The following is a 26,690-nucleotide window of genomic DNA, read 5'->3' on the forward strand; positions in this document are numbered from 1 at the left end:
TAGTAAATGAAATAGATACAGCTCGATGCTTATAAACCAGGTATTGCCATACAGCTTTGGGGTATGCTTATACTCATATATACAAACACACAAAATACATACGATTTACATGTGTGATATACTTAAAATCATAATTATAATACAAAATGAATTACTCGTAGCATATTGTTTTATATTTTGTATGTATTATGTTCTTATTAGATTGAAAAACTATATTTTTAAATATTGTTCATCTATGCGCTTGCTTTGTGGAAAAGGTTGATACATTTTTAAGGCCCATTTTAAGATAAATTAGTATCGGGACGTGGTAAAGTCAAAAATCTGGATCAAGAGGAACTAACGAACAAGTACAGTATTTGGAATAAAATAAATAACTACGATAATATAAATAGAAAATATTTATTCAAACTATAATAACAAATCCATGGATGTGGCCCGATGTCGAATAAAATTTCTTAGAATATTAAAATGTAAGATAAAAAGGGAATATACATTTATTATTTATATAATAAATAATACACGATATTGAACAAAAATATTTATTGCAATAAACTAAATCACGAATGAAATGAATACGCCGACTTCCAGCACCTCTCACTACGCATATTCGATGTTACAAAAACTCGATACAACACAATAATATCCTAATAAATATTTATCGACATATAGGTATTTACACTCGCTGTGACGCCAGCCAAGACTTACAACTACAATCACCGATGCATATGAGAACTTACCCATAATGTCCGCCTAAAAACTCAACGCAAACACGATATCGCTTGCATTGTCTATAACACATCTCTCATTCTCGTCTATCACGTCTAAGTATCCTCAAGCCTAAATTAAAAAGTACCTTTAGAAATAAGTACCATCTACTTTACAATAGTTGATAAATCTATATTTACGGCCATGACTTTGAATATTTTAAACCTAAGTGAAATATATACTGAATGTTTTATCGAAAGCGTAGAGGTACATAGTTTGAATGTTACTAGTCTAAATCGTCAGCCTCAGGGGACGCTCTGGGAGCCAGTATAACCGCCGTTGTCGCTGTGCTGGAAACAGGAGGGGGATCGTCTTCGTTTATCTCCATGGTCTCTCTTCGTCTACGGTCTAAAGTTAAACTCTCAACTTTAGAGTTATTTTTATGCACGATATCGTCGTTGGCTCCACTTGAAACACACTTTACGTCACAATCAAGCGTTCCAGCAGCCGAGCTGCTACTATGCATGGTCTTAATGTCGTCATTCGACTTCTTTCTTTTGATTTCTTCAATTTTCATAGTCTTTTCCTCAACCGGTGTTATTGTTGTAGTCTTCTCTGTATTTGTAAGAACTTCTGTTACTGGAGCAGCCACAGCGCTCTCTTCGCTTGGATTTCCTGTAGTTGTAATAGTATCAGTAGCGGTTGTATCTGTCGAAGTACTACGCGAAGATATCACGTCTCCAGTATGAGAGGTATTCGTTTGGACAGTCGATACAGAAGGTGACGTTTGTGTCGTAGATTGAACTGTATTCTGAACGGTTTGCGTTGTTGACTGAGTAGTGGGTGGCGTAGCCTGAGTACCAGTACCGGGGGCATCGTGGTAGGCGGCACCACTAGCTAAAGCAGCTATACCCGCTAAGCCCATCATGCCACCCATACCATGATGTGTCCGTAACAGAAGCTGTTGTAACTGAGCCTGCTGTAGTATCACTGGAAGCTCGTAGTGATGGAAGAAGTATAACATTGAATGCTGCAACAATGAAATTGTGTATATTATTATTCAAAGTAACGAAAATATGAATATATTTGCGGTGACGTTTATCTGAATGTATAATATTTATGGAATACTGAGCGGAAAAACAAATCAATTTACGGTAAAGAGAAAAGCCGAGACAGAACCGAGTGCGAGGATCCGGCTCTGTAGATACTACAGATATTTGTGGCGCATTATGAGACACGTCTGTCGAAGCAAACTCCCTTAGACAAATAAATGAGCGACTCGTGACACTGTCACGAATGGTCCCTGCGTTATTTATTTATTTCTGGGTCAAAGTACCCTCCCCTCGCGACACCCAACGTAAGTTTTAATTAAGAAACTTGTGACCGCTCCGACTCAACTTTTATTTGAAATTATATTTTCTCAATCCTACGTTAACATTTTTTTTTAAAGTTACGGCTGATTGTAACATATTATTATTGAGAATTTAAGACACCTTGAAAATTTTCGGTGTCGAAGTAAGTAAAACTTGCTTAAGTAATTCAATTAGTATTTATTAAAATTATACCAGGATTTACGGATAGGATATATATTTTTTAACTTATCTTTCGTCATAGCATCAAGTATTTACAGACAAACGAATTTATGGCTAGCAAATATAATATAAAAAGGGACGCGATATGGACATTGGCAGATCCAGAGGACGCGGAATTAGGATGCTACGCGTCCTTAATTAACATGGACTATGGAATCAGCTCGATGATCATCACCACGGCAAATATAAAAAAGGATCAAACGTTTGAACGTTATTTAATGGAGAGAGATGGTGCCCTTTTATGCGTCCATTAAAACCGCTTTGAGATTTACCTCAACCCTATTTGAAAGGTACGTGAATAAAAAACGATGTCTCTTTATCAATTTTCAGATCATTTGTAACAGATTATGTCGGCTTTTGGTAATATCTAAGCTTATATCGCTATACATAAACGTTATAAAGAGTTTATAATAGATTTACATAACCTCGTCGTTGTCGTGAGCATATAAATGTCTGTAAATACGTCACAGGTTGTTGAGTGCGAGGGCGTAACCCTCCACAACTGTAATTATAGGACACTTAGAAACAAAGACTACAGACAGCTCGAGAGACGACTAAACTTTTCAAAAAGAGGCCAGACCTCTTTGTGATCGTAAATTTTTCCCGCAAAATAGTCTTAAACTCTTTACGGGCGGCGCGTTGATTATGCCAAGACGGTAGAAAATTCTGACGAAAATGAAGTTATTTTGATTTAAAATGCAAAGAAAAAACAAATGAACGACAACGCTCTGAGCTTTCCACCGACGAGAGATATTCTTCCGAAAAAAATTCCTTTTCATTTAACTAATCCTGACGTAGACAAAGAGACTGTTTACGAATTATACAAGAAAATATAAAATTCTGAGAATCTCGAAGTGCTTTATTAAAAGATATCGTTTATATTTAAGGAAATAATTATAAAATATTTTTTAGTAATATAAACACATATTGAATATACTATTATTAAGTACATTTGATATAAATTTTACGAATCAGTGTTAATATAAATGCATATAAAAAAAGCAAAAGACATTTTTTTTTTAAATTTAAGGCTTAATTAATATTTCTAACTTATATACTTTACGTCAGCATAATCTTAAACGTACCTAATACAATATTCTGATAGATCGCTTTGAGCGTGATTGTGTACGTAAATTTTATGAGGAAGTATTAGTTAAGGGCACACCGCAGTTTGTGTAACTAAGTGTAAACTACGATTAGCGAGATATCTCGAAGATTACGCCACTCTGCTGCGCTTTCATCACAACTGATCCTTGTTTATTTAGGACTTCCTTAAAATTAGCCAAACAATCTGTTACAGTCCTGCAATTATTATTACAGAGAGGAAAATATTATTTTTTATAGAAGTATCACGTTTTTATTAAATTAAAATACGTGTAATATTACATATTTCAACCAAATCATTTAAGGTTTAATATCTGACGCACTTTTTTATTAACATATTTTTAATAGGTTTGGTTGTTTCAAATATAAGCATGTTCGTAATAGATGAAATTTAGGCTTTACGTAACTAACGAAAGATTCAATGAACGTATAAAATATGTATGCGGCTTATAAGAACTTAAATAGTGTTGGTGACTATCAACTTGTTCCGGTTTTAAAATGAATGAAGCGAGCCTCAAGCGTATGCTCGTCGCGTCGACGCTGGCGGGCGAGCATGAAATATGATTTTTATTAATAAGTTGACACGCTCGATGATTATAAGATAAGCCCCACTTTGCATTCCGTAGAGCCTTCCCGTTTTTCGACGTCCCCCGCCCTGTAATCTGACAGAGCATACCGTTCCCCTTTGCGGATCGTACAGCTAAACTTTAACAATATTTCCAATTATTCTAATAATAAATAGAAAGATCTTTGAATAATTCTTATTGTGGTTTAAATTTTGTTTACATGAACATTTTTGTTTTTTGTTATAATGGATCCTATTTTATTATTGGAAAATTACAAATTTTAAGTAGTTTTTATGAGAGAATGGCGACTTTATATTTCAATTGTTTCTATCGTCTCTTTCTTTTCAAATATTTTAAGTGTAAAGAATTGTATGTCTGCCAATTACATCCGATGCGAAATTGTTTATTGGCGTGATATGAGAAATCTCTGAGAGCCTCGTGTGGGCAGATATATACTTTTGCAGATCTGAGCGCATCATCATCAACATCAATGACAACAATAAAACGCAGATCCCGGGTCGGGCTGATAAAGTTTTTGAGGAATATGTCAAAAAATTCAGTAGCAGCCCTGAGTCTAGAAATAAGGAGCGTGTGCTCTAACATGGCTCGGTAAACACGTAAAGCCGTTGATACCACTGACTACGACTAAACAACTTTTACTTTTTACATAAATAATATTACCAAAACGTTTTAAAAATCAAAAAATACCAAAACCATCGTAAATTATTATTACAGAAATATTTAGATATATCATATGATCTATTAAATCCATATAGACTTTTTAGAATTAATTATAGTATGTAATAACGAAAACTACTATATTACTTACTAAGATTTTTTTTAATGCAAAAAATACTTTAAACGACGAACGAAGTATAACATGATCGATCGACTTTCCTCAACATTTTACTAAAAAATAAATTGACGAACAATGTAAACAGTCAATATTATAATAAAGATCATATTCGTTTTATTTTATAGGAATAAAGCCCGTCTTTGTTTATTTAAATAGCTTTCTAAACTGAATACAATATCTGTCAGCAACCGACCGGGCGGGTCCGTGGCATGTTATTAGTTCCGCCCCGGAAATCGACTCCCGACTACTTCCCGACATGCAACGATGCCCACTTCCCCGTCTCAAATGTTTGTCCGCTTGTTTCTTTATACGATAATTGTTTCCTGCCTTTAACGATACAATGTAGTGCCTGAAATATGTCATATTATTTATACTTCAATGAGTCTTGAATTTAATATGTTCATTTGATATATTATAAATAATTTCGTATTTGTGATAGTTTTAATATTCCACGTCATCACAAAAACATAATTAAATTGATAAGTTTGAAAGAAATATAACAATAAAAAATGTACTCATAACAATTTAAAGAAATGATATCACTTCTAAGTCTTGAATAATTTAATGCGGAAATTTCAGCTTCAATCTGACGTCGACGTCACGTGGAAATTCGTAAGGTGACGGGCGTCAAGAGTGCTAAGTCATAATAACGTATGGGGACGTGATTTGTTGACAAATGCTCGGGGCCCACGCTCTGAGGATAAGAGGCTTTCTCCTTTAGTTTAAAAATAATAACCACGAGGCTCGCGAGGCGGATATATAGTACTTGTGTGCGTAAAATCTCAACTCGGTCCATGATCCCTCCGGCGTACCCCTGACCCGTCTCATTGTTGCTCTGTCAGCACTATCCTATTTATTTAATATTTCGTTGCGTATTTGACAAATAAATATCCGGTTATTTTTCTGCTTTTAAAAAGAATAGTATGACTTTTTGCCGATGTTCAGCTTATACGACTTCGCCAACATCAATACATGTACTTATATTAAAGTAAAATGGTTATTAAAAAACTTTATTCGCAAAATGTTAAACAAAGTCAACTCTCCTGTTAGTTTTGTGAAATGAGCGTAAATCAACGTTAACTGTGAAAAGCGGAATTATTTTGTTTTTATTGCTGTATTAATAACCGCATCCCGGTTTAAGAGCTAATATCGAGTTGTACAAACAGTTTGTCAAGCGGACAGTATGGCCCGCGGCATCTGACCGACATCAAAGTGGACTGCGTAAACACAGCACTAGCATGACGCGAGCGACGAGTTGTAATGAAACGCAATTGCGTTTTACACTCGCCTGTGATATTTTAAAGTAAATTATTTATATTATAAAATAAATACTTCAAATTGTATCGACAGTATTTAGTTTGACTTTTCCTGGTTAACTTGGTTTAAAAACAATTTATTAACAACATTATAATGTTTGACATAAGATTACAATTCTTTAAAATAACATAACCATAGGATACATACGATGAAATAAACTAATTACATATGATTTAAAAACTTGATACTATACTATAAAACCGAGCGTATGGAACTTATAGCAAGGTTTGGAAAATATCAGGCAAAAGGAGATAAAATATTTTGAAATCAGAACTTTACCCGGAAATCAATTTATGTTTACACTTGTCAGATGTCACTTCTATTCGTCAGATTCAATCTCTCAAAACTATTAATATATACTAAGTTATACAATGCGTAAGTTAAGTTATAAAAAATAAAAAGAAGACAGAGTTTTCATTAGTAACCTTTTGATTAATCATTTGGGATTTTATTATATATTGATCAAATATAACAACTTTAATTATCTTAAAGCAGTCAAATACTTGGTGGAAGGGCTTTGTGCAAGCTCGTCTGGTTCGGTATAACCCACAAATCATCATTATTTTACCGGTGAATAGTACTACTTAATATTTTTATGACCCAATTTGGAGGGTGAGTAAGCCTATGTAATTCTACGCACAAGTAACTTAACTTTTTAGTTCTCAAGGTTAGAGGTGCATTACATGTACAGCATGTAAATTACCCACTGCTATGCTAAGGCCTCCTCTCCATTTGAAAAGTTTAGGAACATATTCCACGACGCTGCTTCATTGCGGATTAGTGGATTCACATGTAGCAATTTTTTTTTTAATTAGTCACATGCAGGTTTCCTTACTATGTTTTCCTTGAACACATTAAGCATATGAAAATTCAGTGACGCTTGCCTAGGTTTGAACCCGCGTCATCGGTTAGGATGTACGCGTTCAAACCACTGGGCCATGTCAGCTCAGTGGTGCATGGGTGATTGGTAAATATTTCTTTTAGCTCCAAAGATTTATGGCAGAGACTATTTATAATTAGGTGGCCCACTTTTGAGTCTGCCTATCTAATATGTATTTAAAAAAATATAAAAAAGTACTCACTTGTATAAACAGCCAAGATGTGACGAGAGCTAAGCTGCTGTACTGGCCGTTGAATCGGTAATGGTATGCGTAGAACGAAAAGTGGTACAAGTAGAAGAATCTGTGGACAATATTATTTCAACGTATAAGAAACTGTTTAATAATACAAAAAAATTCATATTCATTTCTTATGGATACAGGTGTTATTTTTGCATGAATGGTTCTTTTAGTACCAAATAATCACCCCTTTGTATTAGTGTTACAAAAAATAATTATGACAAGGTCATATTTTTTTTTTTATGTATAATAAATAATTATGACAAGGTCATATTTATTTTTTTACAAAAAGGATTTGTCTTTTTAAATACATCTATGTATCATTTATATAACGTTTTATAAACTTTAAAAAAAAAAACTAGTCATTTAGTTATTTTTTTTTAATTAATTTTCATAATTATTTAATAACATTAAGACTAATGTCACAATTATGAAAACGATGTGTTTGTCTGAGCTGAGTGAACTGTATGTGTTTTACTCGGATTGTAATCAATCACTGTGCGAACTTTAATTATTCATCTACTACACTTTTTACTTTTTTTTTTGTACTTTTTATGCACCAAGCATATCAAAAAAATTACTTATAGTAGTCCAAATATCTAATTACTTGTGATGAAAAGAAACAATTGTGTTTTAAATGTATTAAGTCGCTATTCAGTAAGACCGAACCTATAAATCTTAAATCAAAAGAATATTTAAGTTAAAAATTCCTATATCCATATTCCAAAGCAAATAAAGCCGCAGCTGTATATTCTTATAATAAATAAGGAGTGTCACGAGAGACCAACGTCGAGAAACCGAACAGCAAGCCTGCCTTGTAACTGGAAGCAACAAGTAAGTCGGGCCGCGGGGTGGACATGGGTGAACGAAGACAATACTTCACGGACAAGAATATATACTATACACTTTTTAAAGTTAAAAATTTAAATTTCGAAATAATAATTAGGTACCACATTTCCGATAAAATGTTATTACAATCGCAGTAATCAAAATGTGCTCTAACTAAAAAAAAATCTGAAACCGTTTTTTCTTTTGATAACATACTTTTACATAATAATTAAACCTCGAAATATCTTTAAAACTATATTGTGCTATCATATACGCGTCTTACACTTCGTATCAAGCTACTTCAGGTGGTATTCAATGTATCCGACAATGGTTGAGACAAACAAGACAAGCAAAACGTCCAGTAACGCGTAATAAGCGCGATACTTTTTTATTTGATTTATAAATATTGTACCGTATTATCATTAAGTAAGTACAAGAAATAAAAAAAATTCAACAATCAACATGCGTTATATTTATTATTAATGGAACTTAAAACAAACATATATTACATTTGAGCATATAAGTATGCGTATTCAAAACTAAAGCCGATGTAAAGTCAAAGGAGACTATGAGAGACTGATTACTCTGAATGTTGTTATTAATTATTACTAGAGAATATAGTCGGGAAGACGATCTATCATGGTTATAATATTATTGTATGTATATACACGAGTAGCATACAAAATTATTGCATATAATTATGAATTAATCGTGTATTAACATATTTTATTTTAATAGGTACAAATCGCTCTTAGAATCGTTTCTTTGGTTTCACTTCTCATCCAAAAAAACAGACAGGTTTAAATGATTTTTTAAAGTTATATTATGACATATTTTTTTTTAAATGGTGGCCTAAATTTTCCTCTTAAGAAGATATTGGAGCTTATCCCACAAAGCTTCTCCAGTATGGGTGGATACGCACGATATCTCCCTTCAACGCCGAACATGGGATGATTTTTCTGTATGAAAATACTCTTTAATTCTAAAATTAGCTTAATCGGGCAACAAAATTTCGAAGTATAAAATACTTCGTAATTGGCCGACAAAAAATTGTGTCTTCAACTTAATTAAATAAGATTATATATAAATAAATTATATTTATATCATAAGAATCTCTAAACAGAATGAAGTATACATTATCAACAAAAGAGCATCGCTTCTCACGAGCGTCGCGAGGCCAATTCGCACATTCCACGGTTCAACCATTAACTTCGTTATCTCCTTATTTCGGTGTATAAATTCCCAATGTACGAGGCGACAAGCCCCTGAAAAGGGGAAACATCACCTCGTTATCTGAAAAGGTTGCAATTTTATTTGAAATCGATATTCACTGAGATACAACATTTCTCTTGTCGATGCGAGTGTAAAGGGATGCTCTTTTGTGACAAGCTCTTTGTCGGTAGGTGAGTCCTTACGTTTGTTGTGTGGGTGTGATTTCTTTACAGAATTTTGATGCCAATTAGACGTAAAAATTTATAGGACTTAGGTATTTTATTTATCAATATTCATACAAGCACAATAGCTCCGTAGCATTTGACCTTTGAATCACCTCATCATAATTTGAAGTTTATATTCTCATGAAAATTTCGATGTACCTTTATCCAAACGTATATTTTAAAATCAAACTTATTTCGTAGAAATGTTACCTGTAATCTGTTACGATATCGATAGTAATATCGTAAATCTCAAAATTAATCAACGATTAACCCCTATCCGTCGACCAACGTTTAAAGCTTAACGAAATCTTAACACAAACATTAACAAGTCGAAAACGGTAGCAGGTTGATTATAATTAAGCCGCGCACGTACAGACGCGAACAAACGTACGTTTGAATGTTAACATGAGGACTGAGCACGGAACACAACAGTCGCTAATTAGTTCGATATTAATCCGACGGATCCCGTGTGCTCGCATAATACCGTATAAACATGCCCGACGTGTATTGATGCTTCGAAATCAATAAGTGTAAAAGCATACGGATCAAATACACGCTAGCTCGGTTACATAACATTCGACAGAAATATCTTAAACATTTTATATAACGTTTTAAATATCGAAATGCATTTTGGTATTAGTTGAAACTTTTTGGATGCGTTGATATATTTCTAGTTTAACAAACTTCACAGTCATACATAATTATCTTCATTCGTAAGATTAGGTCATTACTCACCATTCATTACGACAATTCAGTTTCTATTCAGACATTTGATCATTACGTGATGCATTGATAAAAATGAATATCGTGCTGTGATAATGATGTTTACGTGGAGAACGAATGCTTGACAAACTTTTTAATGAAATATAACTAGACGATTTCTTATACACTATTTGAAAACACGATGTCTGATTTTAGATCATTATTGAAACAAAGTAATGACAAAAATCGTCAATCCATGAGGCCATAGAAGAAATATAAATAGACTATAATGAACAATCAAATTTATTGAGTAACTATTTCATTTCCATGCTGTTACCTTTTTATTAATCGTAAGCGTTTTTATATTTTTTATAAGGATTTTCTATCACAGCATAAATAGATCATCGAATCAAGACTTCAAAATTCAGTTTCCACTTTTATTTGAAACCTAAAAACTGTCGTGTAAGGTGAAACATAATGCAATATAATATTTTGGCATATACGACATAAGATTTTCAATACATTATAGTCTTACATGAAATTTTTGAAGCACGGGAAACTCTTTTTTTCTAAATATTGCATCAATAGTTGTAATATATAAACAAATATTTACCGTATATATATATGTATATAATATTTGAAGCGAATACGAAATAAAGGTAATATATTCTATAAGTAAGTTTACTGGATTAGTACTTTTGTGTAAATCTATAAAAACCAAATATACCTACAAAAACCCTTTTTACATTATTTCTTAGCGTGACTAGAAATTCCGTTGTAAAGAATTATTTTAAATGGTACAAAATATAAGAAAGCGTTTATCTCTTGTATTTTTCTAAATCTCCTAAAAGAGGAAGACGAACAAAAGACTGAGCGAAACGCTAATGTATTCCAAGAGGCTATTTGTAAAACATTTTCAACAGAGATAAAAAGACCACTGCATAAAATAGTTCTTAAGCAACAATTTCACGGACAGATCGCTACCGGAATAATTTAAAAAGAGGGAGTGAAATCGGCAAAGGTGATTCTCTTGTCCGCTGCTAAGCCGCTTCCGAGGCGTCGGGCCTTTAAGCGACATCAAACGAACACTACCTACGCATTAAACATACATAGAGAAAAGAAGCAAGCGCTGTTTTCTTAATGTTATTTCGTACATAAATAATTTATCGGGCTCCAGTTTTAATAGAAATGTAAATGGTGTCACAAATTGACGGCCGCTCGGCAGGTGCGACGATTGATCTGGAACGGTGTTAGGGGTTAATCTTTTTTATCGTCCTTTGAAGTTGATTTTAAATTATGCTTTATTTGAAAGAAAACATTATTAATTGTATTATTTTTATATATTACATTATAATCGAAAACTTTAGTACAACATAGAAAATTAACGACATTTTTTAAGATATTATTTCTTTCATAAATATATGATCTATAATAAGATTTTGCTTCTATTAAACTCACGACGTTTAAATTACATTAATAAGAGACTAAAGTTAGAGCCCGGACTAGTGTTTGCTTAGTGGGTAATGGCAAAATAAAGAACTTAATTTTAATACTAATTTTTTCCCCCGTAATAAATGAGCCTCGGGCGATGTGTGAAGGAAAAGGGAGAGAGGTGCTGTGACCGAAGTTCGTATAAAATATCAAAAGTCGAATGCCCATTTACAATTTCCCTTATTACATCAAAATTATTCAGAAGCGGACGAGGAGGGGCGAAACTGAATCTTGTTGAACTAACTCAGTGCGAAATCACTTTCGCCTCGGCCTTTGATCTCGGCTGAGCCAAAGGAATGTTATTCAGTAAAAACATGCAAATTCGATAAAGTATAACACAATATTACGGCTCAGCTGCCGTCGAGACGCTCCACAATGCTGTAAGCATCGGAGGACGCTTTGAATATTATTTGTCCGATACCGGAACATCAGTCTTGTTCGATAACATATTTTTGCTATGAGGTTCTTACGAAATTGTTTCATTGAAAAATCAAAATAACAAATATAATAAAACTCTACAAAATTTAGTAGTATATCTATCAAGGTACTTACATTTTGAATATATAAGAAATATATAAGAGCACCTTCATGGGAAAAGGTCAAGGTTCGTATATATATGTTTTCGCTTAAGATTAAAAGTAAAAACAACTCACAATGCCTGTAACGAATTTCACGTGTTATTTTCTTTTGTGAATATTTCATGGCTTTCAACTTCACTCATAATGGATCGCTAAAATCGCTGTATTTCTTACTAAATTAGGTTACAATAAACCTCTTAACACAAATTCCGTTTTAAAACATTTATTATATATAATACACAATCATTCTTTATAAGAAAAACTCTTTTGAGTCGTCTATATGTTTTAAAAAACAAATAATCATATTTAAGGGAGAAACAAAAGGTCTGAACGTACGGGTGTGAAGGGAGGAGTATATAATGAATGAGAGGTTCAATTGAACTATAGGCGTTTGAGCGTGAAGCAAAATGAATGAACGGTCAGGGTCCATGGGAGACGGCGCGGACGACCGCAGGAATCCGCAACCCGGGGAGCGCCACTAACGAAATGAAATTCCGTGGACATTCCAGCCTGCGTCCGCGAACTACTACGGGTATGAACTTCAGTTAGTGCAACATTGACAATTATGTTATATTCTAGAGGTTTTCCTTCACAAATTGCCGCGAAAAAATACCTCTGCTTCAATATGACGTAACGAATATGTTTTACTTATACGTTGTAAAAGGAGACGTATCATGTTAGTAAGGAATAACCACCCGCTAGATAATATTTAAAAAAAAAATCTTTCGTAAAAGCATCTTTGTTTGGTAGTTCATAACACAATTATATTTATATTTTTTCTTATTTTAATTTTGATCTCATTTGATCGTATATTGTTTCTACCTGTGTAATTTTGTGATTTTTGTTTGTGTAATTACTATCAGAATACACTTTAATGATATATCGATGTATATTCGGAGCACATTGCATAGTTATCAGTTGGCGGTAACTAAAATATCATTTAACAAATAATACTTTAATTAATTTTGATGTTGCTTGATAATATTTAAATGACATACGTATGTATTTTAACATATCATCGTATTCGTTTTCAATCGTCAGTTATAGTAGTATTGCCATTTGTAAAACATTTATTTAAATTTCGTTATTAAAAATACCATAATGTTACTTTTATTCCCCTATATTGTACACTTAGATTAATTTATGAGTTATATATATCAAATATTATTATGTTCCGAATTCAGGGAATCATGGAATAGATTTTAAACCAATAAAAATATAGATATTATTAATATGAGCTCGCCAATTGCCAAGATCTCTCCTCCTTAAGGAATACGTTACTATTTTATAAATTAAAAATCCCATCCGAACATTATATCAACGTCCTATAATATACTTAAGTTATAAATTTTTCAGGCACATAATCCGAACAACTGACGATAGATATTGCAAATATATTGCATCCGAATATCGAATGGAGGAAGTTGGTGTCGATTCTAATAGAGCGTGGAACTTGCCATCACCCCTGACAGATGCGGTTTAACAACAAACAAACTTACTCCTATCGGGTATTTTACTTCGGGTCGCCGATATCAAAGATATTTCGATTTAGTGCATAGACTAAGTTTTATTGGTATACATTTGCAAAATACATTCTTGCGTATTGAATACGTCGATATCAAATTATACTCAACTCTTATATATTTCTGTCGAGGTACAGAAATTTTTATAATTTTAAAAATGTTTAAGGACCATATATATATACACTTTAAGTAAAATCGACTTTCGAAACCGAGCTTTAAAAATGGCGGCAATAATTGTGAAAAACAAGGTCAAATAATTCTCTGTGGCACTATATGATGGCGAAAACAAATATAAATATAATATATCGATAGCTATTCAAACTGAAAGAGTAACTAATCCTAATCTAACCGTTAAACTACCTTTAGTTTAACGGTTTTTTAGTTGAACACTGGCCCCCCTTTCTGTATCATTGATTTAACATTCGAAAGAAGAAGGTGCAATGTTTAAGTCGTCATACCCTAAAACCAAATCGTCTTGCTGGCTAATAATAAACATTATATAATTTGTTTTGTGTACGTTACAAAAGTAAGGTCATTGAAGTCACGTATACAGTCATACTCAAAAGTCAATCGAAGGAGTTAAAGAGTCCCTATCGGCGCCTCGATTCAAACTCAAGTCGAGCGAGCGTGAAAAGCGTGACCCGACGCTCGACTTGTCAAAAGGAAGCCTGGTGCAAAGAGTTCCACAAGTTTCCAATCCGGGACCTATTCTCCACTGTTTCGAACGACAAAGTTTCACCGAGATCGGTCGGGAGCCGATACCCATATTGTTTACTATTGTGGCCTTAATTCGCTTGCTAAGTTTCGAACACTTGCAAAATCATGACTTCTTGTTATAAAGTTCCGTTCGATAGTCATAATATATATTAACAATATAATATGTATTGTAATCATTCTGTTATTTATAGATTTTTGTAACACCAAAAAAAAGTTAGTAACGAGTATATTTACCTTAAATTTTGTTATTGTTTGTTTTTAAGTCTCCGTTTTAATGAGTCTTTCACAGATAATGATGGAATAACATTTGCCGGTCTACTTCAAGTATATATTGTCTTTATAAATTCAAAAGATTTATTTATTTATTTATTTATGCTTTATTGCACCAACACTTAATAATAGATTATATCTAAGAATTAACATTTAAAAGTTGCATGAATGCAACAGGCGACAACACAACAGATTTTTATAAATGGAATAAGGCAGTAAAACTAATAAAGTCATAATTCACGATTGAAAAATCACATTATCAACGTAATACTAGAGGTTGTTGAAGGTAATCGATACAGTGACAGTTTATTGAAACATAAATTTAATTAACGTAATTGATGAACTACTCCACTTCATTCTGTCAATAAACACGGCCGGTGGGCTATGAAGTTATTTAATATGGGTCTCGATTGCAGTCCTTTGTTATACATTTTTTAGTAGTATACGGTTTAATATGAATTTTATTTTTCTCTCGAATCATACAACATCACTAAAATTACTTTATATACCTACTGTACAGTATTTCGTCGATATATATAATATGGATGTATACAATGTAATAACGTATTGTTTTGTTTTTATTTTATTAAATACGAAACAATACTTATATTAAAGGAGTTGTTGTAGATTCTCATTTTAATTAATAAATAATATCTAATATTCCTATTTACTTCTCCAATAAAGCCTAAAGCTTGTGCTAGGAGTGAGGACGACATTATCCCAAGTGTTCAGGATCGCACCTGCTACTTTTTACATCACTAGGCGGCTTGTAAATCATTGCGCGATTGCCAGGAAACGACTTAGATCACCCAGGTCTATGATAGGAAATAAATATATCCTGAACACTGATAAAAAATCTTTGTGTACTAGAATTAGTACACAAAGCCAATACCTTGTCTTGTTATGTTTCGATTTAAAGGATGAGAAAACCGTTGTAAATCCAGCCAAAACAAACCTTCATACCAAGTTCCCATGGAGCATTAAAATTGTGAGAAATTCCAAATATTTATAAATCTAAATCACACTTTAATTGTACTGTATTGAAATACACTCTATAATTAAAATGGTGGAAAAGAGTAACTACTGAGTTTCTTGTCGGTTCTTCTCGGTAGAACTTACTTTCCGAAATGGTGGTTTACATTACATTAACATTTAATTCAATACTGTAATATGACGATTTAAAAATTCTGTTATGAACTTACTTTAATACAGAATATTTTGATTTTATTCGATCTTACACCATGAGGTAACCCGTTCGGTCTTATGTCTTATTTTTATTCACACTTCTATAGTCACTTAAGAGATTGCTGAATTTAAACAAGGTAGACAGAGTTGCGAGGATGATACATATTTTGAGCTTTCACCCTATGTTTCGGAAGAAAAATGCTGTCGACCCGCGCCACGAATATTAACCACCGAGACCAAAAATCGACGTTCTTGGTGAAATTTCTCAACGAAATCTTCAAATGTTACAGCATCATTCGGATCATTTTTACAAACATGTGTAACCGTTTTTAAAATTGAGAAACAAAAAATATCTTGGAGTGATTATTCTCCCTAACTAAATAATTTTCAAGTTATAAGACCTCTTTGCTTTTTACGCTAATTTATTTCCAAAGGTGCACGCAATCAATGAAAAATATCATTAGGCGATCTCGTATTATATATATTATTATACAAGATCGTTCCTACTAATCTATCAAAACTCAACCAGCACAGTACCCAATGAATAGCAAGATCAACCGACTATTGTCTCTGAACATATGGTAAGTTACACTCATTCCCAAAATTAAAGAATCATATCCAAACTAAATTTGACGACGAAGACGTTGCAACACCATCTAATAGAAAATGTTATTTTTATTTTGCGGAAGGAAAAGGTACATTATATTTATAAATATACATATATAAAAAACATTATTTTTTTTTTTAGTTTCCAACTACTTTTTAATTCGCCCTCGTTAAATATCGATACTGACACAACTATCAAAAATACCATATAAACATGAAAAGCATTATATTTAAGTTACTACGAATAAAAAAAAAAGATCGTTGTCGACACGCAATCGCGTTGTCTATTATAATATAAAGCTAAATGATATAAAAGTGCGGATATTAATGCAAAGTAGGTGTGGAGTGTCGACGATTTGTCGCTGTCCACGCCGCGCGTATTAAATTAACTTACAGTTACCGCTTTATGTGATCATAGAGTAGATAGCTAAGTCAGACACTTACCACTTATTTTAAATTCCAACTAGAAGAAATCTTTAAATATTTTATAAAATAATGTAAATTTTTTTATGGCATCGGTTGGCAAACTGGCAAACGGGCCATTTGAAGGTAAGCCGTCACCACTGCCCATAGACATTAGCACCTTATTAAATTTTAACCACTTTTTACGTAACCATTCCGCAACCAATGTTGGGAACTGAGATATTACGTCCCTTGTGCCTGTAGTTACACTGTCTCACTCGTCCTTCAAATAGGAACACAATAATACTAAGTATTGCTGTTTGGCGGTGGAGTATATGCTGAGTAGGTGGTCCCCACCATCCAGTTATACACTGCCGGCCGAACGTTTGAGACCACTTGTAAAAATCTTCTTCGCCAACAAAATATTTCGAAAGTATACATATATGATAAAGATCTAATTGAACGCCTCCGTATTCTGTTATTATTAAAGAATATCTAAGAGCAATTATTTTTGTATATTTTTATGTTATCATCCGATAAAGATCTATTGTTACAAAACATTCATGAGGGCCGCGCCAAGGACCAAGTGGTAGAATCATTGTAATATTATGAGCTGTTCATTACTAATTATTTTGGTTTTATTTCGGGTTTACATAAATTCAAGATTATTTTAGCTTCCTAAAACATATTTTTCACCTGAGTTTATATAGAGGGTTAACCTTTCTCTATCATGGTTAGTCTAAGCTCGCCATTTTTATAGTAAAAACATTTAAAGTGCGTTAAATTAGTACTGATCCTCGTTGTGCTATAGTTTTTCACACAGCGAAAACTAATCTGAACGTGCGATTGCCACTCAATTTAAGTTAAGCAAGACTTGTGTTCATAACACAATAACCCGGCAGAAATACAAGGATACTGGCAGTAATCAAGACCGTTCGCGACCGGGAAAGCCGAGAGCTACCACTTCTAAAGGATAATTTTATCATCGTTAGTAGCAAGCGGAATAGGCGCCTAACGGGACCAGAAATCCGAGCAGAAGTGAATAAATCCCGTTCTAAGCCGGTGCCGTTGACTACTGTAATGAGAAGATTGAGGGATGCTAAATTATTTGGTCGCGTTGCCGTTTGAAAACTACTACTAAGAACACAAAACAAGATGAAACGGATGCAGTGGGCCCTTACCCACCGAGACTGGATTGAATAAGATTTTAAAAAAGCTCTCTGGACAGATGAATCCAAATTTGAAATATTTGGATCAAAACGATGATTTTTTGTTCTACGTAGCGCCGAGGAAAAGATGCTGCCAAACCATGCGTGTGTGTGCGTGTGTGTCAACAGTCAAACATGGTGGTGGTTCTATTATGGTCTGGGGATGGTTCTCGGACCATGGAAACGGAGATTTAGTACGAGTCGAAGGAATCATGAAAAAGGAGCAGTATAAACGTTTACTACAGCAAAATGCCGCCCCGTCTCATCTAAGATTCATTGGAAATGGTTTTTTGTCCAATAAGATAATGATTCCAAACATAGTTCAAAATGCATAACATAAAGATAACGTACTGTTACGACTGCATTTCATGGATCCGAACATTTAATTTGATTTGTAATTAAGATGTTACATGCTTCGGAAATCGGTGAGAAATCTTTAAAATAAATACATATTAATAAAAATCCTAATTGACATGTAATAAGAGTTGTTTACGTTTAGAACAATTCATAGGAAATCGATATCTACTAATCTATAATCATCAATATATGACGTATGATGATAGTAGACAATCATCAACAGACAGACACAAATTGTTGTTATTGGTATTGCAAGAACATTAAAAGCTTGATTTGAAATTATAGTGAGAAATAGCTTGAATCCCTGAGGAATGACATCAACTTTGTTTGAACCCCCAGTAGCGCCAAATACATATAGTACCATAGCAACGCGAATCAAGTCGTCAACTCACAAGTATTACAGAGCTATCGTGTTGTCATCCTGCTTCTGTATATATTTCACGAATGGTCGAGGGGCAAAGTTGAAGAGTATAGAAATTGATGTCCAGCAGTGCCATCTAGCGGCGAATTAAAATTAAGTGGTGTCCAATTTGTTAAATAAACCTTCTCAATAGATAAAATAGATGTATATTTATACTCAAAATATCTATCTCATAAATATACGAACATCGATCTTAATACATACGAGTAAAAATATTTGTGATAATATTAATTGAATAATTGTTGTATTATTTCAATGATTTCGCAAAATATAGAATTACTCAATTCTTTCAACTGAAATGTCTACTCTGGCTCATGGCTTGCGGTCCCGGTCACGTGCCCTTTTATCACAAAACGTTTTTAGAGAACTTCCGCTTTTTGAACCGACGCCGATACCGCAGACACCGCAGATTTAAAAGCTGGCAAATTTGAAGTAAAAACCTTTTCACACAAATGCACTCGGAACGAACCGACGGAATACTGATTGACATTTTATACGAAATCATAATATACTAAAGATTAAAAATCAAGAACAGACGCAGAAAAATTATTTACTACTTATATTTTACTGCTATGCGAGAATATTTATAAGAAATTCCTTAGATAAACTATCTTAGGATTACGACTGTTAATGCTTATCATAATCGATAATTAAAGTTAAATTAAGAAAGAGAAGGATATGCGATAACTTAAAAATAAAAATACTCAATCTAATACGGAAGTGCTACGTTATTTATTGTTATATTTATGCTACTTATTATAGGTATTTATCTGAGACTGATAGGATCGTTTCAATGAAATACTAACACAAAAAAAGGAAACCCTGAGGTAAATTAACCAGTTGATTTAAGGTATGAGACACAAAACTTAATCTCTCTTCAATTTCTACTTTTGATAGTGTTATAAGGAATACTTAACGTACGCATATCTTAAATCATCTATGGATTGAGATATCCGTATTTCATTCGCCGGGTAGTAGTAATACAAATATAGTATATAAAGATATAAAAGAATTTTTACAAACCAAGAATTCAAATTCAAATGTATAGATTGAAGCCGACGTCTTAAAATAATTTAAGCGAAATGTACAAACGGTGCGAATGGTCATTGGGCGCGATATCGGACAGCGGACGAGTGTGTTTATTTGTCAGAAGACCTGTGTCGGTAGTGTTATTAAATTCCCGTCTTTTTTCCCTAATCTCGTTGTCGACATGCCCGGCGGGCTCTCATCGGAAATGGCATTATTTCGCGGAGCCCGGAGCGGACATCGGATACTCCCTATTTCGCCCACCCCGAAACTCTTGTTTGAGATATTCAAGCTATTTCGTCGGCATCCGCTTTACATTTTCCTGGACTTTTAAGATTTGAACTCGGAGGATTTCGAAATTAGCTCGATTTAAACGACGTCACTAGACGACTTTTTATTTCATTCTAATTAAATTATACTACTAATATTTTTTTAACATTTTATGTCAGAATATAAGACTCGTGTTTATTGAAAGTAAAAGTAAAGTTTTAAATATACCACTTTTGCGCTACCCGCACTGATCCAATTCGAATTGGTGGATTCACATAAGGCATATGCAGGTTTTCTCGTGATGAATGTTGATGTTTTCCTTCACCGGTGTTTATAGGTCATCTCGTGCTCGGCACGAACACCAATAAAGAACGTGAAAATTCAGTGGTGCCTAACCGGTTTGGAAACCGCAATCTTCGGTTTCGCGTGATTTAAGCACTGGGCTCTTTGTGTTTATGTATTTTTGTCAAATAAATTATGCGAAATGTTGTTAAGTATTCTTAAGGAAATTGCGAATTAAATGAAAATTTAATCTCAACATTTTATTTGTTAGTTTTCCTTCAAAAATGTATATCTATATGAAAACATCAAATATTCGAAATTATTTATTCCGAGAAGATTTAAACGAATATATTGCAATCACAACAATACAAACATAACACACGCCCACACGCCCACACTCACACGCACACATACATCATAGTACACGTGAATTCGAGCGCTGTTTTCATGTCACCGCTATTATTTCACGTTTCCACGTAATCCGTATTGTTTTTACATCCAATGTCGATATTATTTAAATACCTCGTTCGAACAATAACCACATTACAAAGCAGGCTTATTTTAAACACAGAACGTGTAATATTACAAATTAAATAGCGAATTTTCATATGAAACGACAGAAACGACATGCACATTAATTAATCTCATTAAAAGACGAAATAATAAAACCGTTGCCGACGAGAAAACAAAACATGCAATGTTTACATTCGTTGTTTAGACGGATCGTTTTTCTCTAGCTGCTATACTTTGGACATTCGATAGGGCTGGTGAGGATAATACTAATCAAGTTGCAATTAAGTTGTTCGTGGGGCACAGAGTAGTTTGGTTAGGTTAGTTATAAATAACAAAAAAAAAAATAGAGGCTGAAATATAATTTACATTCAAGAATACAAATAAATTTGTGCTAAGTAATAATTGTATATATTAAACAGAGTTTCATAACAATGGAATAGACATAACAAAAATCACGAACTAAATTCAGAGCCAGCGAGCGTTAAACGTTCTTAAAAAATTGAAAACGTTTCAAAGTATTTCATACGTACGTTAGGATAACCGTCCAACGGATACTTATAAGGTAAAGATGTGTATCGCTATGCCATAATGTGTATTACCTCTGTCTTAAGTAGCTTTCCAAGGTATTTAGTTATTAAATCACTTAGATGAAATTGCTGTTATTAATAGTTGAATACGTAATTCAATCGAGAAAAAAAGTAGAGCCGCCGGTTTTCTGGGCAAAATCTACATTCCGAGCCGGAGGCAGTTTTACTTTTTGTTCTGATACAATTTTTATGTTCATAAATACAAAATAGATTATTATATAAGCCATGTAATATATATTTTTAAATGCCTTTGGGTTATTCAATAATATGAGCTCAATCGAAATTTAAATATAGAAGATGAACTGTCAGTTCCTTCGACTTAAACCTAGTACGAATGTCCTATTAATTATTTAAATAAAATATTTATAAACTTATATATTTTACGATTTCACTACAATAACCTGAAAAAATACCATTTTAAAATACTAATAAATTAGTTTTTTTTTTCTTATTATAAAAGACGTTGTAAATAGATGTTTTATTTTATCGCTCTCGATTTTATTATATATCAACAAAATTATTAGACTAAGTACCGAAACTCCGAGGTTAAGTTACATCACATTCTATGCCATTCAATATTATAGTTTCGCTTTGATTGTATTGGAGGAATAACCTAAGAGCGCCACCTGCGAGAGCTTATGAGGAACGTCTGTCCACCTTTATTGTACCGCAACCACCCTGCAACTTGCCCTCGCTTATTGTGAGACCACTCAGTTGTTTCGTTTTTAAATCGTTGAGAAATTTGTTGAAGTATATTGTGATATTCTTTTTATTGTATTTTGTGTTCACGTTAATAACTTTTGTGTAATAAAAATCAGAAATCTGTTGAAAAGTTTATAGCATTCAGAACGTCGTAAGATTTCAGTTTATAAGTTCTTCGAAGAAAATCCATTTACTCGTCAAGAAACCTTCTCAACTTTGTATTTTACTTTAAAATATGATGAAAGAAATTTATATTTTTTAATATTATAAATGCATTCTTACTTAAAAAAGATGAAGCACTGAAAACTCCAATATCATATATCGGGCACACTACTAAGAAACGAAACGATATTTATGCAGAGTTATGATAGAAGACTTACAACATAAATTTATAAACAACTAACTCAAACTGCGGCTCTACCCGCGCGAAATTTATAGAATTTACTCTCTCGAAGCGTTAAATAGAGAAGCCTATGTCCATCTCTGGGACTCAAACTATAAATATCTTAATCGGTTTAGCGATTTAAGCGTGAAGAGGTAGGAGACAGAATTACTCGAGCATTTATATTATTTAGTATAGATTTGCAAAATTACGATATAGAACTATTGAATCGATTAATTAGTTAGCACTATTAATAAAATATCTCTTTATTAACTCGCATTAAAAATATTGTCTACTTCGATATTTCTCTATATATGTCCGCTAAGAGTTTTATTTTTATTACCTTTAGTTTACTTGTACGAAAATTTCACATTGTAAATTCCACACAGCTATGATGGTGAAGTATTGCCTCTGTTGTTTAAGTTTGTTTCGCCATAGTGCTCTCTCAAGCATTGTTATTTCTCGAAAGTGCTGAAATATTGTTGTGTCAAGTTTTGAAAGCAAGTCTAGTCTGCACGAAAGCGATCTTTACAGCGAGTGTTTTGAACGAGTGCTGTGTCCGGTATGAACGTTTTCGGCGTTTATACAATAATGTCACTTTGGTGCCTCGTATTTAAGAGCTAATTTCGCGTGTTTCATGGATGGCGCAGGTGCAATCTGTGTGGTGAATCTTGCCTGTTGCAACGCGTATATCTTAGCTCCCGACGTGTCACGCCTACTTGCTCCTTTTACACACTTAGTTCATCATACACTTCGCTTGCATCTTAGCGTAATTAGGAGTGCTTCCTACAAGTTACGCTTCGTATAATTCCATTAGATTACCTGCTACAGACCAGGTGGCTAATTTATCTGAGAATATTACACAATTAAACAACGTGTGTAGAACTGTTATAAAATTATATTTTAAACTAACTATTCAAAAACAAATAGAATATAATGTTATTTTTTTTTATTGTGTCAGTCAAAAGTTATGAAAGTGAATAATTAAAATAACATTTTAACTCTGTATTAAGAATATACTTTTTAATTGTATATGAATTTCTAATTATATGTGTTGTTACTCAATTACGCCCGAACTGCAGGCATTGGGGCGGTATCTTATTCAGTTTATTTTAGATTTTGTATTGACGTAGTAGTCAGTACAGAATCAAGATATTTCTTTATTTAAATGGACTCTTATAATCTCTTTTGAATGCCACCACCGTTTCGAAATATAGATTCTATCGAGATGAGGCAAGAAAATCTGACGTTACTCTTTCCCAATTAATATGTTCCCAATTAATATGTATTCCGAATTATTATTCATGCCGCATGAAAATCAATAAATACCAAATTTTAACGAGTAATAATGCGCTGTATGGTAAATATATTAAGATGAATCCTATACCATGTTATTGCAAGTAATAATTCATTTACATGCCCAATTTCTTGAGGTTCTAAGGTTGTGTGAGAAATCACTTGCAAGCTATAAGACCGCCTTAGTGTTGCATTTCGATTATAAAATTTTTAATTTGTTTAAATTGGTGCACAATAAAGAGTATAAATAAATAAAAACCTATAATATTTCATTGATGAAAAAAATAACTACTGAGTTCCCTCACGGTTTCTCTTGGTAGAATTTTAATTCGTAGATGGCTGTTACGCCACTAAGTGCGTAAAATTTACACTGTAAACTTGAATAAAGTATTCGATTCGATTTGAATAATATGACATAAAATGTTGAAATCTACAGATTTCTTCGTTGAGCTTAAATCAATAACATCGTTTTAGTCATCAACACACATTACGATATGAATATTGATTATAATAAGCTTATGAGATTATATATCAAAATATCAATTGCAATATGAAAATGAAATCATTTTATGGTCTAATTCAATGTGATTTCAAGAGAAAGCTCATTATCGTTGTGTTTTAATAAATTAACAATCATATTCCATGGTGATAATTTCTTATAATATCGTATGGAGATCAACTCGAATCGAATTATGAAGGTTGAAATTTAAAATCATCGTAGATTATTAAACTGAATTTATTTAGGAAAAAATAGAAAAGTATCATTCGTATACATTCATAATGTGAAAAAAATAGTTTGGTACGTACGCTCCCACGGACGCGAAACAAATGACAGCCTATTTTGAGGCCCTGTTACTTTTTATATATTTTATTTTACTCACATATAATTTAGCGATAATATAATAAACTTAATTGCTCCCAATATCCTTAAAGAGATCCCTAACTGGTGGGTTGAAACACGCAGTCGAGCAACGTACGTTATTGTCAAAAAATCTCTGAAGTTTGAAAGTTGGCTGTGCACCCTGTTCCTACTGCTTAGCCGTTGGACCTGCGCCTAAACTCTCATTATTCACGTCGGTTTGCAATCCAATCGGATTATGAAGTTGAGGAAATAGAGTGCGAACACTGTAATGTCTCCTGCGCAATGGGTCTTACCTACTTGTCTTCCTTTAAAAAAACGCTGTGATCGTGACATGACGTAACGTGAGTTAGTATTGAAACGAAAGAAATTGAGACGAAACAGGTAAAATATTGATTTTGAATGACAGTGACTTTTACTTATAGTCTTTAAAAAAAAAAGTTCTACAAAAACATAGGACTAGTACTAGTGATCGAAGTTGTTTTTTACTTGCAGTGATGTAGTCGTGCAAATGCTTGGTTTCGTCAAGAAATATTTGAGCTAGTGTAGTAAAGTTAGTCATTCACCATTTAAACCAGAATTTATTTATTTAATTCGATTTAAATATTTAAGTCCATTATCACACAAATTATTAAATTGTATACATCTAAATTAATAGGGCATCATTAATTTCGATTTCTAAAAAAATAATAATTATAGCACAAAAATGTTGCTACAAAAAGAAAATCGCTAGAAAATTTTAATTTTTAAAGAGAGACGACAAGGTACTTTGGTTAAGGTATATTAAGAAAGTAATACAAATAAATAAATAAATAAATATAATCTTAATTCAACATTAGTAGTTTTTATTCCTAAATTATTACGTAAAAAGATAATTATAATGAAATAAAAAAAGTTGTCATTCTATATAGTTGAGTAGCCGGTATTTCATACACGACACGCGGGGGCAGTGAGTGTGGCAGTCCATTAAGTTCTCAGTGTCACACACAATGCATGGCCGCGACGGCGGACTCAGGTAACGCGATATCGACGGCTATGGGTTATATTTACCTTGATATACGCTATTGATTGGAAATCAATCCATGCTATGTTTTTAATCTCGATAGAGATAATGAAACTGGTCGTCATATTGATCCGTGTATTGTTAAAGATTTAATTAGTACTTAAAAATTAATAGTTTGCAAGTTGATATTATGTACATTAAACAGACACATATGCTGCAAATTATTTGACATAGGACATTAACATTTTCTTTGGATAATAAAAATATATCTTACGTTTTAGGATCATGTTATATCAAGTGCGTGAAATAGATAGGCCGTACCCTTCAGATTTCGAAAGTAACGTACTCAATTCGATTCCAATCGCGCCTTATTCAAACATCTTAGACGCGTCAGAATATCAGTTACGGACGCACAACGGCGCACCTCAGTCAACGTGTTTGCGCGAGCAAATACAGGGGAGAAGGGTGAAGTAAAAAAATATGGAGAAACGCGGCCCGAATAAACACAAGAGAAATAACGACATCAAACAATAATTGAAATCATAGCTCGCTAGCTGGGGAGACGTAATGCGGCGAGAAGCCGCACGTGTGCGCCCGCCGCTCGAGCCGCGCCCGCGAACCAAACTTATCGTTTTCCATAAACTTGCTTTTATTTAGGCTTCCCGCTTCTTTCGTTCCAGGAAACCCCTTCTTACGAAACGACTCAGACAAAAATGTGATCTCTTTTTAAAGAAAAATAAACCACTCGTTTGAGGCCACGAACACACGTCGTAGCTATTAATCTCGGC

At 33.2% G+C, this 26,690-nt stretch overlaps 1 protein-coding gene across 3 annotated transcripts in view; it reads right to left on the reverse strand.

Annotated features, from left to right (window-relative positions):
- Positions 1-382: 382 nt before the first annotated feature.
- Positions 383-26,690, reverse strand: part of LOC125070405 (membralin) — a 99,604-nt gene continuing 73,296 nt past the window's right edge. For 2 of the 3 annotated variants that reach the window (XM_047680263.1, XM_047680264.1), the window contains exons 10-11: positions 7,223-7,322; positions 383-1,735 (exon numbers count right to left, since the gene is read on the reverse strand). In XM_047680263.1, coding sequence (XP_047536219.1) covers positions 992-1,735; positions 7,223-7,322 — 844 coding nt within the window. In that variant the 3' untranslated portion in view covers positions 383-991. The remainder of the gene's footprint in view (positions 1,736-7,222; positions 7,323-26,690) is intronic. The other variant, XM_047680265.1, reaches the window with a different exon arrangement.

Source organism: Vanessa atalanta, chromosome 17, assembly GCF_905147765.1.
Source record: "Vanessa atalanta chromosome 17, ilVanAtal1.2, whole genome shotgun sequence".
NCBI lineage: Eukaryota > Metazoa > Arthropoda > Insecta > Lepidoptera > Nymphalidae > Vanessa > Vanessa atalanta.